Raw genomic sequence first — 16,559 nt, forward strand, 5'->3', positions numbered from 1 at the left:
TGCCCCGCTGATCATGTCGTCTTCTTCTCGTTTGTCATAGCAACGAAGGCCATGACGTGGTCTTGTCCGGCCGCCAGCTAGGGGGCTAGGTCACCATGGCCCTAGTCCTCTCTACAGTGCGGCTACCAGCGTTCCGACGGGCTAAAGACGACGAGGCCAAGATCCTCCTCCGAGCAGCGGTTGCTATGTCCATGGAGCATGCCAACTAATTCGTACCGACGAGAGAAAAAACAACAATACTTTTAGGACGCGTTCGGTTCCCTACATTAGGCCTAGCCTGGCCCGCGCGGGAAGGAAGTGGCCTGTTTGGTTGCCTGTGTATACTTTGCGGCCCACATGTCAGAAACCTTAAAGCATCTCGTGGCCAGGCCCAGGGGAAACGTCCGAATCGGCAGTAGCTCGCGAGCCTGGATCGGGCGATGCAGAGGAGGGTGGCGCGCTTTTCTCCTTGTGCGACCAGGGAGATGGCGTGAGCTCGCCCGCGTCGCCAAAAAATCGATGGGAGGATTTTGGCTCACCTCCCGTCAAGTCCGTCCCTATTTAGCCCCTCTCTCACCGCCCCAACTCCCGCCGAGCATCCATGGCCTCTGTGAGTTCAATCCCCCTTTATCTCTATTCCTTCTAGCTAGATCTGAGTTGTAGATAGGGTTTGATGTAGATGCATGGTTGATTAGTGCTCTCATCTGTGAGCTCATATCGTTGATTGCTATGCTACGGTTGCAATTTGTGGTAGGGTTAGATGTTCAAGCATGTGGTAGGCTAGATTTGTAGTAGAGTTTGAAGTTGAACCTTGTGCTTCTGTTGATTCGTGCTTAGATCTGTGATTTGTAGCTGTTTTTTCTAGATGTATGTTCCTGCTCGTAGATTGTGCGGTATGCTTAGTATGAGAGCGATGAACCATGTGCTTAATATGATACTGATGAAGCATGTGCTTGGTATGATAGTGATGAACCATGTACATGTATGATCCTGCTTTCATGGATTGTCTGGTATGTTGTGTGTTATGCTTACTGTCAATGCGTGCTACGATTGTAGGACATGACCACGCAGACGCAAAATCTTAGTGAGGCCCTTCTTCTGTTGGACATCCAGTTTCCTTCATCGTTTGTCCAGGACTCGCAACCTATGTCCGAGATGGCACCTGATTTAGAGGTGTTCGCGTCTGATTTTGTCTATGTGCTAGTAGTGCTCGTTCAGCAAACTCCTATTGTTGTTGCTGTCGCTGCAACAACAAAGACAAAGAAGGATGCTAGATCGAACAACATGAAGTGGCATCCGTTCATGTCCACGTTCGTGCTGAACAAGATGTGTGAGCTCATCTCTAGTGGAGTTAGGACTGGTAAGGGCTTCAAGGAGGTGCACTTGAACACCGTTGCGAAGTAGGTGTTCGAGTTCTATGGGCAGGGCGTGTCCGCCATCCAGGTGTACAACCACCTGAGGAAGTGGAAAGGTCGATGGATCAAAGTGTCCAAGCTAAGAGACCTTAGCGGCGCCTCATGGGATGAGAACACTTGCTCCACAGTTCTGGAGGCAGAGCACTACGCCGGCCATGTCACGATTAGCTCATAACCCTCTTCCTTTTTATACTGTCCACCATTGCCTACTCCTAATCGCGACTAACAACACTTGTGTTTCACTCTTAGGACCACCCAAGGGACGCTGAGTTCCTCAACACACCCATACAGAACTACAACCAGATGCAACACATCTTCTCCTTCGGGCTGGCAACTGGGAAGTATGCCATGGGCTCGGGGGAGCCTCTTGGTTCTTCCATGCCAGACTTCCCTGCGACCCGGGATGTCAAGGTCATTGATGGCCCTGACAAGCACTTCGAGAAGCCCTTCGACAAGCCCTTTGACACCGTCCATGATAGGAAGAGGAAGAGAGGAGGCCTGATGGAGGAGGAGATCAATGTCTTTTGCAGCATGACTGAGGCGGTGAAGGAGGTGGCAACAGTCATCAGGGAGTGCAAGCCCCTCGACGTCAACCCTGACCTGTATGGCATTGTCATGACCCAGGGTAGCTTCAGTGACGAGGCTCTCATGGCAGCTCTCAACCACCTGCTTAACAACAAGGCCTAGGGTGTTGGGTTCGTTGCCATGGCAGACGCTCACAGGGTGCTGTGGCTCAGGAGCTGGCTGGGCAAGCATTACTACTAGAGTAGTGCTGCCTGTGAGCGTGCATGATCCCCGACGACGATGGCGATGATGGTGGCGACGACGACGACGATGTACATTTTGTGTAGCTAGAGCTGGAAAACTATTTGATGGTCTATATATTTTAATGAAGTGGTATATACTAACCCCTTGCGATGATGGTGAGCTTGCGGTGGTAGGACGACACCCTCTTTTGGATGTGGTGGTAGGATAACATCATGGTAGTGCTAGGTAGAACTTGCTATGTTGTATGATCATGCATGCTTTACTTCTTGTCTTGTACTCCCTCCGTTCCTAAATATAAGACCTTTTAAAGATTTCACTATAGACTAGATACGGAGCAAAATGAGTGAATTTACATTTTAAAATATGACTACATACATCCGTATGTAGTTTATAGTGGAATCTCTAAAAGGTCTTATATTTAGGAACGGAGGGAGTACTTGTGTGTTACATTGATTTGCTGCTTCAACTCTTGCTCGTGTGCATTGCTAGGGCAAGTGGTATGCCGGTAAGGCTTCAGGGGTTTACAGTTCATGTGAAGAAGCCAGTGCACAAGTGGCATCGTATAGCAACAGCAGCCATAGAGGGTTCAAAACTAGGCAGGCAGCAGAACAAGCTTACTCCGACTGGGTGCGAAAGCACGGAGGCAGCAGTGTTGACAGTGGCAAGGTTGGAGGTGTCAAGGTGGAAGGTGCTATGACGGATCGTCAGTTGGTGCTGAAGCTGAAGAACTTCATCATCTTCGCCCTTTCCATCGCAATTGTTGTGTTGTGGCGTTGATGTGCTAGGTATGCTCATTGTGGGTAAGCTCACCAAATAGGATACAAGGTAAGCACACCATGTACGCCATATGCAACCAAACACCATTTTCATGTGCCGCTTTGGCCAATGCAAGCAACCAAACAAAGTGCACTTGCGTATTACCTAATGCAAGGACCCTAGATGCAGGCAACCAAACAACTTGCAGATCACACATTTGGGGCTGTTTTTGCTCAACCAAGCTGGTTTGAGATGTGTATGCAATGCAGCTACTGTTCACCAATGTTCAAGAATTCGTCCGATTAACCAGTTAACTTACCAGTTAATCGCTACTCTTAGGGTGACCGAATCGAATAACACCTATTCATCGTGTTAACTTGCCATGTCGATTATTTGGCCAGTTAGACCGATTAATGAGTTGTCATACCGATTAATTAGTTGCCATACCGATTAATCACTAATTGCCTATTAACTGGTGGGCAAACAAATCCCAAAATTTTGACACATAATGCCTCCCACCCCCTCTTTCTACTAAATACCTAGGGTTTGGCCCTCCTCACGCTTCCTCATGCTCCTTTCATCCCCTCCTAACCTGACTGGTGGCTAGTCGTGTTCTCATTGGTGCCAGTCTGCACACTATACGTGCAAGATCTAGTTGCTCCGCCATTCTGGTCGCTTGCCTCGACCCCACCATCCTCTCCCATGGGATGCTCCCCAATCTCTTCCTCAATGGCGTCACCAGCAGGCAAGGTACTACCATCTTCCCCCCCCCCCCCCCATATCTTAGTGGAGAGTCCAACATTCATATATTAGTAGATTATGAATTACAATTTCGTAGATGGATGGATGAAACTCTTGGGTTTGGCTGTTATCTGTAGTATATTATGTGATGTATGTTAGCAAGTATATGGATAATTTTAAATGTTTAATTGCTCATTTTGAATTTTGAGATTTTATATATTTGGATGTATAACGATTATGAATTTTACCTCTTATCTATTTTTTATATGCCTACAATAGAATATTTTGATATATTAGATAGCTAGGTGCATGGAATTAAGGTATGATACATAAATAATTTAGATATAAGTTGGCAAGCTTCTGTTTAATATACCGATTAATAGTCAACAGATTAATCCAGTTAATAGGCCGATTCACCGAACTGAGTAGCTACCAGTTACCGATTTCTTGAACAATGATGTTCACTAATGGAACCAAACACGCCCCTAGTGCTTCCTTATCTCTTTGCTCTTTTGAACGTGAGCCCCTGAAATATCACATTTATATCCTAGCCCCTCTACGTTAATAATCTGAGATGATGGGGAATGGGATACACACCGGTATATTTGACGAGTTTGACTTTTGCCACATAGACGTGACTGACGACGGGGATTTATTACCGTCACACAGTGTATCGCCCAATGTGTTTCCCAGTTTGCGGGGGATCATACCATAAAATAAGTTTTTTTAAGGGTCACTCGACAACGTAAGATCCTCTAAGGGCCATATAGTAAAAAGAACACTTCCCTTGCCTCTTCCCTGGCGACTAGCCGTTGCGAGCCTGCGGCCGCCCGTCGTCGATCCCTACAAATACCGCTAGCAATCAAATCCCCAAATCTCACAAGCCATCGAGCAATCTGCGACTTCCTCTCTCTCCTCCGGTCCTCCGCTCTCGTGCTCGCCGCCGCCGCCTCCCTCGCCGATCCGGGGGAGACGAATCCTTCTCGCCCTCGCAAGATCCCCGTCTCTGCTCGCCAATCCGCTCGTCGTTCAATTGCAGCATCCTGTTCTTGTGCTATTTTTTTGCTCGATCGATCCATCGATCCGCGTTTACTCCTGTCGCGATTACTGTTATTTGTTTGCCTGTTCTGTTTCTTCTGTTCTAACCATGGATGCAGGCTCCCGCTCGATCTCCTCCGGCAAGAACCGCGCCGGCGCCGTGCAGCGGCCACCGCTCCAGGAGGCCGGATCCCGCCCCTACATGCCGTCGCTGAGCACGCGCAACCCGTCGGCCAAGTGCTACGTAAGTCCCTAGATCCGAGCCTCCCGCAGATGCGTTTTGCGCGTAAGGTGTTCGATGGAACGCCTGACCCGTTGTTTTCCCTTTCGGCGCGTGCGTGCGTGCAGGGGGACAGGTTCATCCCGGACCGGTCGGCGATGGACATGGACGTGGCGCACTACCTGCTCACGGAGGGAAAGAAGGACAAGGAGAACGCGGCGGCATCCCCGTCCAAGGAGGCCTACCGGAGGCTGCTCGCCGAGAAGCTGCTCAACAACCGGACGCGGATCCTCGCCTTCAGGAACAAGCCGCCGGAGCCGGAGAAGGTCTTCGCTGCCGACACGGTTTCTTCTCACCAGGCTAAGCCGTCCAAGCAGAGGCGCTACATTCCCCAGGTATGCGCATACTCGGTGGTTCTACTAATGCACACTGAAGCCACAGATGTAGTGGCATTTGGTGGTGGTTACTGATGTATGTCACTTGACAAATGCAGTCTGCCGAGAGGACTCTTGATGCACCGGACCTCGTCGACGACTACTACCTCAACCTAATGGACTGGGGGAGCAGGGACGTGCTGTCCATTGCGCTGGGCGACACCATGTACCTGTGGGACGCCTCAAGTGGATCCACATCTGAGCTTATGACAGTCGAGGAGGACAACGGCCCCATCACCAGCGTCAGCTGGGCTCCTGATGGCCAGCATCTTGCTATTGGGCTCAACTCGTCTGACATCCAGCTCTGGGACACCAGCTCCAACCGCCTGGTTAACATACACTTCCAGCATCCCAGAATGTTGTCTAACTATGTCCTAACCAGCTTGATCAGATGCCTAATATCCTTCTTTGTATGCAGTTGAGAACTCTGAAAGGTGTGCACGAGTCAAGGGTGGGTTCGCTGGCATGGAACGACAACATCCTGACGACCGGCTGCATGGACGGCAGGATCGTGAACAACGACGTGAGGATCAGGGACCATGCCGTGCAGACGTACCAGGGGCATAGCCAGGAGGTGTGCGGGCTCAAGTGGTCTGGCTCAGGGCAGCAGCTGGCGAGCGGTGGCAACGACAACCTTCTGCACATTTGGGATGCGTCGATGGCATCCTCTATGCCATCCCCAGGCCGCAACCAGTGGCTGCACAGGCTGGAGGACCACATGGCCGCCGTGAAGGCGCTTGCATGGTGCCCATTCCAGAGCAACCTGCTGGCGACCGGCGGTGGCGCTAGCGACCGGTGCATCAAGTTCTGGAACACGCACACGGGCGCATGCCTCAACTCGGTTGATACCGGGTCGCAGGTGTGCTCTCTTCTGTGGAACAAGAACGAGAGGGAGCTGCTGAGCTCACACGGGTTCACGCACAACCAGCTGACATTGTGGAAGTACCCTTCGATGGTCAAGATGGCCGAACTCAGTGGCCATACCTCCCGTGTTCTTTTCATGGCACAGGTACGCTCCCATCACCAGTTCTTTTCTTGGCAGATGCTAATTGAGATGTTAAACCTGTTGGTTGTTTGATCGTCTTCTCGCGCTGTGAAACTGCAGAGTCCTGACGGTTGCACGGTAGCATCGGCTTCTGCGGACGAGACCCTCCGCTTCTGGGACGTGTTTGGCACTCCTGAGGTGGCCAAGCCTGCGCCCAAGGCTTCCCACACCGGCATGTTCAACAGCTTCAAACATATCCGATAAGACGAACAATGCCAACAATCAATCTCTTGAACTGGAATATGGTCCTACTCATATAGGGAGACAGCCGTGCTGTGTGTACAGAAAACATGCTAAATACAGTTCCTGGGTATGTAATACCGCTCATGTACTGCCTAAAATGTGGATAAGATAATATACGGATGGAGCCGCCGAAATTCGGCTCCCGGGGATGTAGGCACATTGCTGAACCTCGTTAACAAATGCCGCGTGTCTTTGTTGGTTGCTTGTGATTGCTTTACTTTGTATGCGTATATTTATTTGCTGAACCTCGTTACCATCCAGAAGCCTTAGGGGGTATAGCATGGACTGGCCATGTGCATCTTTCCTGTATTTTTAAGCTGGACGGAGGTTGTGCATAATAATAATCTTGATCTGGAAACTGAACCTATCAAGCTTGAAAAAACGTCTTACAGGGAGTACCCCCCTCGAAATGTAGAGCCTGGTCAGGCTGTTTGATGTAACAGAGATCATGTCTATTTGGCAGTGCACCAACAGATGAGTTAATTTGTTCTCTGGGCGTGAGCATCAATAGAAGATCAGATATGTTTGCGTGTGCATCAACAGGAATCCACCGCGTGCCTCTATTGAAACGGAAATCGATTTTTTCTACCCTACTGAATCTGTGCAAGCAACCTCAGTTCAAAGCATTACATTCACATGCCCTTTGAAGTCCATACTTGAAGACCGCAACGGAGAAGCTGACAAAGGTAGTACAGGAGCTGGTTACTTCATGAACTTTGATGCGGTGCGTTAAGTTGTGTGTTAGTTGTAGGTTTTGTAATGATCTAATGCTTTATACCCGTATAAGCTCGTTGCATTGGCATAAGCGGAAGCTTACTAGCTCGAGTAAGGAGGAGGTGTAAATTTCTTCGTAGATTGCCTGACGTCATACTACTCGTCAAAATTGGAACTAGAAAATCCTCTATCTCGAGCACTTGGAAAAGAGTAAGGCGAAATGCACAGAGCTAGGAGACTCTACTTTTTTTGGCAGTGTAACTTCTTTTTTTTGGAACATTGGGGCTCGATTGAAAAAAGCAATCGCCATGGATACAGCCATAAACCTCTCTTCTCCTCTGCTCTGCTGGTCCAAAACCAAAATGGAAGACGACGGGCATTTGCAGACGAGGCTCTCTGTCTCTTGTACTGCTGGGATCCACAGACGAGAACGCCTCCGTGCCACTCCAGCAAAAACGGACGGCGTCGTCACCTCCCATCCTGTCTGCTCGTTCGCCGCCACTGAAGGCCGAAGCGCAGGAAGATCATCGCGCTGATCAAAACCACCATGGAAGCACACCAACACCTGCACCTACGGATTCTGCTCCCTCCTACGCCAAGACTACGCGTGCTTCACCATGACCACGTCACCGGGCTCGGCTGGAAGCTCGCCGCCGGGATCGGCTGCTGCTGTACCATGCAGTGCGGCTGCTGCGGCCACTGGGGCATTGGGAGCTGCTGGTCGGCCCTGTCCTGCTCGACCTCCATGGACGCGCCTTGGCCGTCCTCGGCCTCCATCATCTCGGCGGCCGTGGGCGCCCCCTCGGCGCGGGGCGGCGCCCACGGGACCATGGCCAGGTTGGAGGTCTCGGTTCCGGCAAGCCCCTCGAACAGCGCGCGGTGGTTTCTCGCCTCTTGCAGCATCATACCTGCGTTATAACATACCAATTCGCAGATTAGATTCGTCGTTCCAACCAGCAGGGAACATCACAGCAATGAGATTGAACCCGAAGTTCGAACGGGATGATCCCAGATTAATGAACGACGAAACTCGGGGAAACGGAGGAAAGCGCGGAGGCACACGTACCATCGAGCGCTTGGATCCACTCCGGGCTGACGCGGAGATGGCCGCCGGGCCGGAGCGGACCGAGCAGCAGCCTGCGCTCGGCCTCGGCGGGCCGGTACAAGACGATCGCCCTCTCCTCGTTGGCCGCCACCTCCGGCGGCGCCACGTCCACCGGCACCACCGCCACGTCGCCGCACATCGGCGCCTCCTCCACCACCCCGAAGCCCGCCACCGGCGGCTGCGTCCCCGGTGGCAGCACGACCGCGCCGGGCACGACAGGCATCACGTCCGGGTCCTGCGCACACCCACAACCAAACACACACAAGCACAGCCGCCGCTTAATTAGCAAATCCGAGAAGGGGAGAGCAAGGAGCGAGTCGGGTTGTGTACTTGGGTTGGGTTGCTAGGGGAGACGTACCAGGCGGCGGAGCTTGGTGGCGCGGGAGGCGACGGGGAACCCGGGGCCGATGTCGTCGTCCACCCAAAGCTCCGGCGCGTCCGCGCCCTTCCTCTTGAGCGCCGGCGCCGCGTCCACGTCCATCGATCCGATTCACGAGCGACGAATCCCTCGACCGACCGTCGATGGGCAGGTCCCCGGAGCTAATCAATCAATCCAGAGCAGGGCAGGGCGAGGGGAGCGGTTGGTTGTCTGTAGTCTGGGGATTCTGCGGCGGCGATGCCGGGCGGCGAGTGTTAAGAACTAAGAAGAAGAGGGGAGACGGAGGCTTGGAGAAGGTTCGGGGGTTCGCGCTCGCGACGGCTCTAGAAAGAACGTCCCCGTTGCTTTTTTTCTCCACCGTTCCTGTGCCTACGTGTACGCGCGAAGTGGCTGCGCGGTGGCTCCCGCGCCGTTTGCGTCAAGATATTTTCCATCTCTCGCGTGCTCTTTGTGGGTTGGTGATTGGTCACGGGAAAGGTCCATCGGTGCTCCGGGTACCGGATAGCGTTGCATGATTGCAAATTTGTTGGGGTTTGTTCCGGATGCCGCGACCGGGCTGCAGTGCAGAGTGTCCGACGAGACCCGAGTCCGGCGCCCTTCCACCGTTCATGCGGATTTTTCACTGTTTTGATCCTTAACAGTGGCGAAGGCAGAAAAACATTATATGTGTGGCAAGATTTATGAAAGAGAAAATCATCTATGATGTAACTATGCAACAGCTCAGAAAAGTACCAGATATATATTAATTAGAGTTCTGCAAATACAACCACAAAATCCAAAATTGAAGCATTGACACTCAAAATCACCGGAAGTTTGAAACGGGGAAGCCGATGCAACTCGCAGCCGGCCGGTTAGATCATTGTTGTGCATTTGTGTTTTAGTTCGGTATAGGTAAGTTGCAAGCACATTACATCAAGCCCGTCAAGAAGACACCCAACACACAGGCAATATTGTATAAATGTGAAGTACTTGTAGGCTACTATACATAATACATCAGCTCCACTAGCATGCAACACGTAGGCGCATTAGTATATGAGTTGTATCCTCAACCCGTGAGAGTTCAAATCCTAATGCTCGTATTATTTTTGAATTTATTTCTATAATTCCGGCGATGCGCATTTAGTGGACGAAGACGTTTTCGTCGATGACAACACATCTACAGTGACTCCGTAAATTCCAAGATGATATGCCAGTTCAATCTGTGCTCATAGAGATAAGATTTGCGTGTGTGCATTTATATATGGAGATGAGTGCATGCACGTGCATATAAACATTTGCGTCTATACTTTGTTTAAGAAAAGTATATGTACCAAGTACTTCCGGAAGAATTAGGTGTGGCGGACGCCAAGGCTTGCCATATAGTTGGCTCCGCCACTGATCCTTAAGGCGCAAGTTCATCACGTAACGAACTCGGTTCGAAAGTATTTCACGTTTTGACCCTTTTGGAAACGCCATAGGCCGTGGCGTTGCAGGCCTTATGCCAAACGCCAGTCTACTAGACGTTGCAGGCCTTATATGCAACGCCAGTCTACTGGACGTTGCAGCCCTTAGCGGAAACGCCAAAGCTGCTGGCGTTGCAGACCAAAGCAGAAACGCCAGGCTCCCTAGCGTTTCCTTAGTCCAGTACCGCAGTGCTGGGGTCCTTGCCAGCGTTGCACCCAGCGCATAAACGCCAGACCTGTTGGCGTTGCAGACCGAACCAGAAACGCCAGGCTCCCTCGCGTTTCCTTAGTCCAGTACCCCAAAACAGGATTTTTTCACTTTTTTGATCAACAAACATATTTCATAGAATATAGTTTAAATCGTAAGACCATAACTCACAGCATAATGTTGGAAATATGCCCTAGAGGCAATAATAAAATGGTTATTATCATATTTCCTTGTTCATGATAATCGTCTATCGTTCATGCTATAATTGTATTAACAGGAAACAGTAATACATGTGTGAATGAATAGATCACAATGTGTCCCTAGCAAGCCTCTAGTTAGCTAGCTCGTTAGTCAATAGATGATCATGGTTTCCTGATCATGGACATTGGATGTCATTGATAACGGGATCACATCATTGGGAGAATGATGTGGTGGACAAGACCCAATCCTAAGCCTAGCACTAGATCGTATTGTTCGTATGCTAATGCTTTTCTAATGTCAAGTATCTTTTCCTTCGACCGTGAGATTGTGCAACTCCCGGATACCGTAGGAGTGCTTTGGGTGTATCAAACGTCACAACGTAACTGGGTGACTATAAAGGTGCACTACGGGTACCTCCGAAAGTGCCTGTTGGGTTGGCACGAATCGAGATCGGGATTTGTCACTCCGTGTGACGGAGAGGTATCTCTGGGCCCACTCGGTAGAACATCATCATGAGCTCAATGTGACTAAGGAGTTAGTCACACGATGACGTGCTACGGAACGAGTAAAGAGACTTACCGGTAACGAGATTGAACAAGGTATAGGTATACCGACGATCGAATCTCGGGCAAGTTCTATACCGACAGACAAAGGGAATCGTATACGGGATTGATTGAATCCTTGACATCGTGGTTCATCCGATGAGATCATCGTGGAGCTAGTGGGAGCCACCATGGGTATCCAGACCCCGCTGATGGTTATTGGCCAGAGAGGTGTCTCGGTCATGTCTGCCTGTCTCCCGAACCCGTAGGGTCTACACACTTAAGGTTCGATGACGCTAGGGTTATAGGGAATTGTTATACGAGATTACCGAAAGTTGTTCGGAGTCCCGGATGAGATCCAGGACGTCACGAGGAGCTCCGGAATGGTCCGGAGGTAAAGATTGATATATAGGACGGATGGTTTCGGACACCGGAAGTGTTTCGGGCATCACCGGTAACGTACCGGGACCACCGGGACCACCGGAGGTGGTCCCGGGGGGCCACCGAAGGGGGGCTGCGACCCCAAGAGGTAAGATGGGCTAAGTGGGGGTGGGAACCAGCCCCTAGTTGGGCTGGTATGCCTCCCCACTCAGCCCATGGCGCAGGGGAAAGGAAAAGAGGGGGGAACCCTAACTCAGGTGGGCCTTAGGCCCACCAGAGGGGTGCGCCACCCCTCCCCCTTGCCCTGGCCGCCACCCCTCTCCCATCTAAGGGCTGCCGCACCCCTTAGGGGTGGGAACCCTAAGGGCTGCGCCCCCTTCCCCTCCCCCTATATATAGATGAGGTTCGGGGCTGTTTGAGACACGGTTTAATCTCTCTCTCGGCGCAGCCCTGCACTTCTTCCTCCTCCTCTCTGCCGGCGCTTGGCGAAGCCCTGCCGGGAGACCTCGTCTCTCCACCAACACCACGCCGTCGTGTTGCTGGTCTTCTTCCCCAACCTCTCCCTCCTCCTTGCTGGATCAAGGTGCGGGAGACGTCACCGGGCTGCACGTGTGTTGAACGCGGAGGTGCCGTTGTTCGGCACTAGATCGGAATCGCTGCGAGTACGACTCCATCAACCGCGTTCTAGCAACGCTTCCGCTTAGCAATCTTCAAAGGTACGAAGATGCTCTTACCCCTCTCTCGTTGCTGGTCTCTCCATAGGAAGATCTGAATAAGCGTAGGAAAATTTTGAATTTATGCTACGTTACCCAACAGTGGCATCCGAGCCAGGTTTTCTATGCGTAGATTCTATGCACGAGTAGAACACAAAAGTTGTGGGCGATGGTTTGTCAATTTGCTTGCCGTTACTAGTCTTATTCTTTTCCGGCGGTATTGTGGGATGAAGCGGCCCGGACCGACCTTACACGTACGCTTACGTGAGACAGGTTCCACCGACAGACATGCACATCGTGCATAAAGGTGGCTAGCGGGTGTCTGTCTCTCCTACTCTAGTCGGATTGGATTTGATGAAAAGGGTCCTTATGAAGGGTAAATAGCTTTGGCATATCATCGTTGTGGCTGTCACGTAGGTAAGAAGGCGTTCTTGCTAGAAACCCAAATCAGCCACGTAAAACTTGCAACAACAATTAGAGGACGTCTAACTTGTTTTTGCAGGGTTTGACATGTGATGTGATATGGCCAAAGTTGTGATGTTGCATGTATGATGTATGAGATGATCATGTTATTGTAATAGGTTTCACGACTTGCATGTCGATGAGTATGACAACCGGCAGGAGCCATAGGAGTTGTCTTAATTTATTGTATAAGATGCAACGCCATGTGCTTGCTACTTTTACCTCATTGCTAACGGTTAGCCATAGTAGTAGTGATAGTACTAGTTGGCGTGACGACTTCACGGAGACACGATGATGGAGATCATGATGATGGAGATCATGGTGTCACGCCGGTGACGATGATGATCATGCGATGCCTGAAGATGGAGATCGAATGAGCAAAGATGATAATGGCCATATCATGTCACTATATGATTGCATTGTGATGTTTATCATGTTTTACATCTTATTGCTTAGAACGACGGTAGCATAATAAGATGATCCCTCCTAAAATTTCGAGAACGTATTCCCCTAAGTGTGCACCGTTGCGAAGGTTCGTTGTCTCGAAGCACCACGTGATGATCGGGTGTGATAGATTCTAACGTTCGCATACAACGGGTGTAAGCCAGATTTACACACGCAAAACACCTAGGTTGACTCGGCGAGCTTAGCATGTACAGACATGACCTCGAATACAAGAGACCGAAAGGTCGAACATGAGTCGTATGGTTGAATACGATCAGCATGAGTTGCTCACCATGGTGACTAGTCCGTCTCACGTGATGATCGGACACGGGTTAGTCAACATGGATCATGTAACACTTAGATGACTAGAGGGATGTCGATTTAAGTGGGAGTTCATACTTAATTTGATTAAATGAACTTAATTGTCATGAACTTAGTCTAAAAGTTGTCTTTATAAATATTGTAGATGTCCAACGTCAACCTCAACTTCAACGCATTCCTAGAGAAAAACAAGCTGAAAGATGATGGTAGCAACTATGCGGACTGGGTTCGCAACTTGAAGCTCATCCTTGAAGCAGCTAAAAAGGCTTATGTCCTTAATGCGCCGCTAGGTGACCCTCCCGCTCCCGCAGCAGCGCAGGACGTTCTAAACGTCTGGCAAGCGCGGAGTGATGACTACTCTCTGGTCAGGTGTGGCATGTTATACAGTTTAGAAACGGGGCTCCAAAGACGTTTTGAGCAACACGGGGCATATGAGATGTTCCAAGAGCTGAAGCTAGTTTTTCAAGCTCATGCCCGTGTCGAGAGATATGAAGTCTCCGACAAGTTCTTCAGCTGTAAGATGGAGGAGAACAGTTCTGTCAGTGAGCACATACTCAAAATGTCTGGGTTACACGGTCGTCTGACTTCACTTGGAGTCGAACTTCCGGATGATGCTATCATTGACAGAATCCTCCAGTCTCTCCCACCAAGCTACAAAGGCTTTGTGCTTAACTACAACATGCAAGGGATGGAGAAAACCATTCCCGAGTTGTACTCGATGCTCAAGTCTGCAGAAGTAGAAATCAAGAAGGAGCATCAAGTGTTGATGGTCAACAAGACCACTAGTTTCAAGAAAGGTAGGGGTAAGAAGAACTTCAAAAAGGACGGCAAAGCTGTTGCCGCGCCCGGTAAACCAGATGCCGGGAAGAAGAAAAAGAACGGACCCAAGCCTGAGACTGAGTGCTTCCACTGCAAGGGAAAAGGTCACTGGAAGCGCAACTGCCCCAAATACTTAGCGGACAAGAAGGCCGGCAACGTTAAAGGTATATGTGATATACATGTTATTGATGTGTACCTTACCAGCGCTCGTAGTAGCTCTTGGGTATTTGATACCGGTGCTGTTGCTCACATTTGCAACTCAAAGCAGGAACTGCGGAATAAGCGGAGACTGGCCAAGGACGAGGTGACGATGCGCGTCGGGAATGGTTCAAAGGTCGATGTGATCGCCGTCGGCACGCTACCTCTACATCTTCCGTCGGGATTAGTTTTAAACCTTAATAATTGTTATTTAGTACCAGCTTTGAGCATGAACATTGTATCAGGGTCTTGCTTAATGCGAGACGGCTACTCATTTAAGTCAGAGAATAATGGTTGTTCTATTTATATGAGTGATATGTTTTATGGTCATGCTCCGCTGGTGAATGGTTTATTCTTGATGAATCTCGATCGTGATGTTACACATATTCATAGTGTGAGTACCAAAAGATGCAAAATTGATAATGATAGTCCCACATACTTGTGGCACTGCCGCCTTGGTCATATCGGCGTTAAGCGCATGAAAAAGCTCCATACTGATGGACTGCTAGAGTCTCTTGACTTCGAATCATTTGACACATGCGAACCGTGCCTCGTGGGCAAGATGACCAAGACTCCATTCTCAGGAATAATGGAGAGAGCCACCGACTTATTGGAAATAATACATACTGATGTGTGTGGTCCAATGAACGTTGAAGCTCGCGGTGGTTATCGTTATGTTCTCACTCTCACCGATGATTTGAGTAGGTATGGGTATATCTACTTGATGAAGCACAAATCTGAGACGTTTGAAAAGTTCAAGGAATTTCAGAGTGAGGTTGAGAATCAACGTGACAGAAAGATTAAATGTCTACGATCTGATCGTGGAGGAGAATATTTGAGTCACGAGTTTGGCACACACCTAAGAAAGTGTGGAATCGTTTCACAACTAACGCCGCCTGGCACACCGCAGCGCAACGGAGTGTCTGAACGTCGTAATCGCACCTTATTAGATATGGTAAGATCTATGATGTCTCTCACCGACTTACCGCTATCATTTTGGGGATACGCATTAGAAACTGCAGCATTCACTTTAAATAGGGCGCCGTCTAAATCCGTTGAGACGACACCATATGAACTATGGTTTGGCAAGAAACCTAAGTTGTCGTTTCTTAAAGTTTGGGGCTGCGATGCTTATGTGAAGAAACTTCAACCAGAAAAGCTCGAACCCAAAGCGGAGAAATGCGTATTCATAGGATACCCTAAGGAAACTATTGGGTATACCTTCTATCTTAGATCCGAAGGTAAAACCTTTGTTGCCAAGAACGGATCCTTTCTAGAGAAAGAGTTTCTCTCGAAAGAAGTAAGTGGGAGGAAGGTAGAACTTGATGAGGTAATTACACCCCCTCTCGAACAGGAAAGTAGCGCAGCGCAAGAAGTTGTTCCTGTGGTGCCTACACCGACTGAAGAGGAAGTTAATGATGATGATCATGAAGCTTCGGATCAAGTTACTACTGAACCACGAAGGTCCACAAGGGTACGCTCCGCACCAGAGTGGTACGGCAACCCTGTGATGGAAATCATGTTGTTAGACAACGGTGAACCTTCGAACTATGAAGAAGCGATGGCGGGCCCGGATTCCAACAAATGGCTTGAGGCCATGAAATCCGAGATAGGATCCATGTATGAGAACAAAGTATGGACTTTGGTGGACTTGCCCGATGAACGGCGAGCCATAGAAAATAAATGGATCTTCAAGAAGAAGACTGATGCAAACGGTAATGTAACCGTTTACAAAGCTCGACTTGTCGCAAAGGGTTTTCGACAAATTCAAGGAGTTGACTACGAAGAGACTTTCTCTCCCGTAGCAAAGCTGAAATCAGTCCGAATCATGTTAGCAATTGCCGCCTTTTATGATTATGAAATTTGGCAAATGGACGTCAAAACAGCGTTCCTTAACGGGAATCTTAAGGAAGAGTTGTATATGATGCAACCAGAAGGTTTTGTCGATCCTAAAGGTGCTAACAAAGTATGCAAGCTCCAGCGCTCCATCT

At 49.7% G+C, this 16,559-nt stretch overlaps 2 protein-coding genes and 1 pseudogene across 2 annotated transcripts; 2 read left to right on the forward strand and 1 right to left on the reverse strand.

Annotated features, from left to right (window-relative positions):
• Nucleotides 1–1,038: 1,038 nt before the first annotated feature.
• LOC123396946 lies at nt 1,039–2,081 on the forward strand (annotated as a pseudogene).
• A 2,422-nt stretch (nt 2,082–4,503) lies between these two features.
• Nucleotides 4,504–6,819, forward strand: LOC123399517 (cell division cycle 20.2, cofactor of APC complex-like). The gene is made up of 5 exons (XM_045093920.1): nt 4,504–4,941; nt 5,046–5,312; nt 5,411–5,680; nt 5,770–6,360; nt 6,457–6,819. Exons 1-5 carry the CDS (start codon nt 4,807–4,809, stop codon nt 6,598–6,600), a joined length of 1,407 nt encoding a protein of 468 aa, XP_044949855.1. The 5' UTR covers nt 4,504–4,806; the 3' UTR covers nt 6,601–6,819.
• A 616-nt stretch (nt 6,820–7,435) lies between these two features.
• LOC123399518 lies at nt 7,436–9,227 on the reverse strand. Its single transcript, XM_045093921.1, has 3 exons — nt 8,817–9,227; nt 8,420–8,693; nt 7,436–8,261 (listed from the first exon to the last, which is right to left on the reverse strand). The coding sequence occupies exons 1-3, from the start codon at nt 8,937–8,939 to the stop codon at nt 7,966–7,968; spliced, it is 693 nt and encodes a 230-aa protein (XP_044949856.1). The 5' UTR covers nt 8,940–9,227; the 3' UTR covers nt 7,436–7,965.
• Nucleotides 9,228–16,559: the final 7,332 nt, after the last annotated feature.

This window comes from Hordeum vulgare, chromosome 5H, assembly GCF_904849725.1.
Source record: "Hordeum vulgare subsp. vulgare chromosome 5H, MorexV3_pseudomolecules_assembly, whole genome shotgun sequence".
NCBI classification, from domain to species: domain Eukaryota; kingdom Viridiplantae; phylum Streptophyta; class Magnoliopsida; order Poales; family Poaceae; genus Hordeum; species Hordeum vulgare.

Coding starts and splice junctions, on each gene's coding strand:
- LOC123399517 (XM_045093920.1), top strand. CDS start 4,807: ATGGATGCAGGCTCCCGCTCGATCTCCTCCGGCAAGAACCGCGCCGGC. Junction 4,942..5,045: donor ACCCGTCGGCCAAGTGCTAC/GTAAGTCCCTAG, acceptor GCGTGCGTGCAG/GGGGACAGGTTCATCCCGGA. Junction 5,313..5,410: donor AGAGGCGCTACATTCCCCAG/GTATGCGCATAC, acceptor TGACAAATGCAG/TCTGCCGAGAGGACTCTTGA.
- LOC123399518 (XM_045093921.1), bottom strand. CDS start 8,939: ATGGACGTGGACGCGGCGCCGGCGCTCAAGAGGAAGGGCGCGGACGCG. Junction 8,694..8,816: donor CCACCAAGCTCCGCCGCCTG/GTACGTCTCCCC, acceptor GGGTGTGCGCAG/GACCCGGACGTGATGCCTGT. Junction 8,262..8,419: donor GTGGATCCAAGCGCTCGATG/GTACGTGTGCCT, acceptor GTTATAACGCAG/GTATGATGCTGCAAGAGGCG.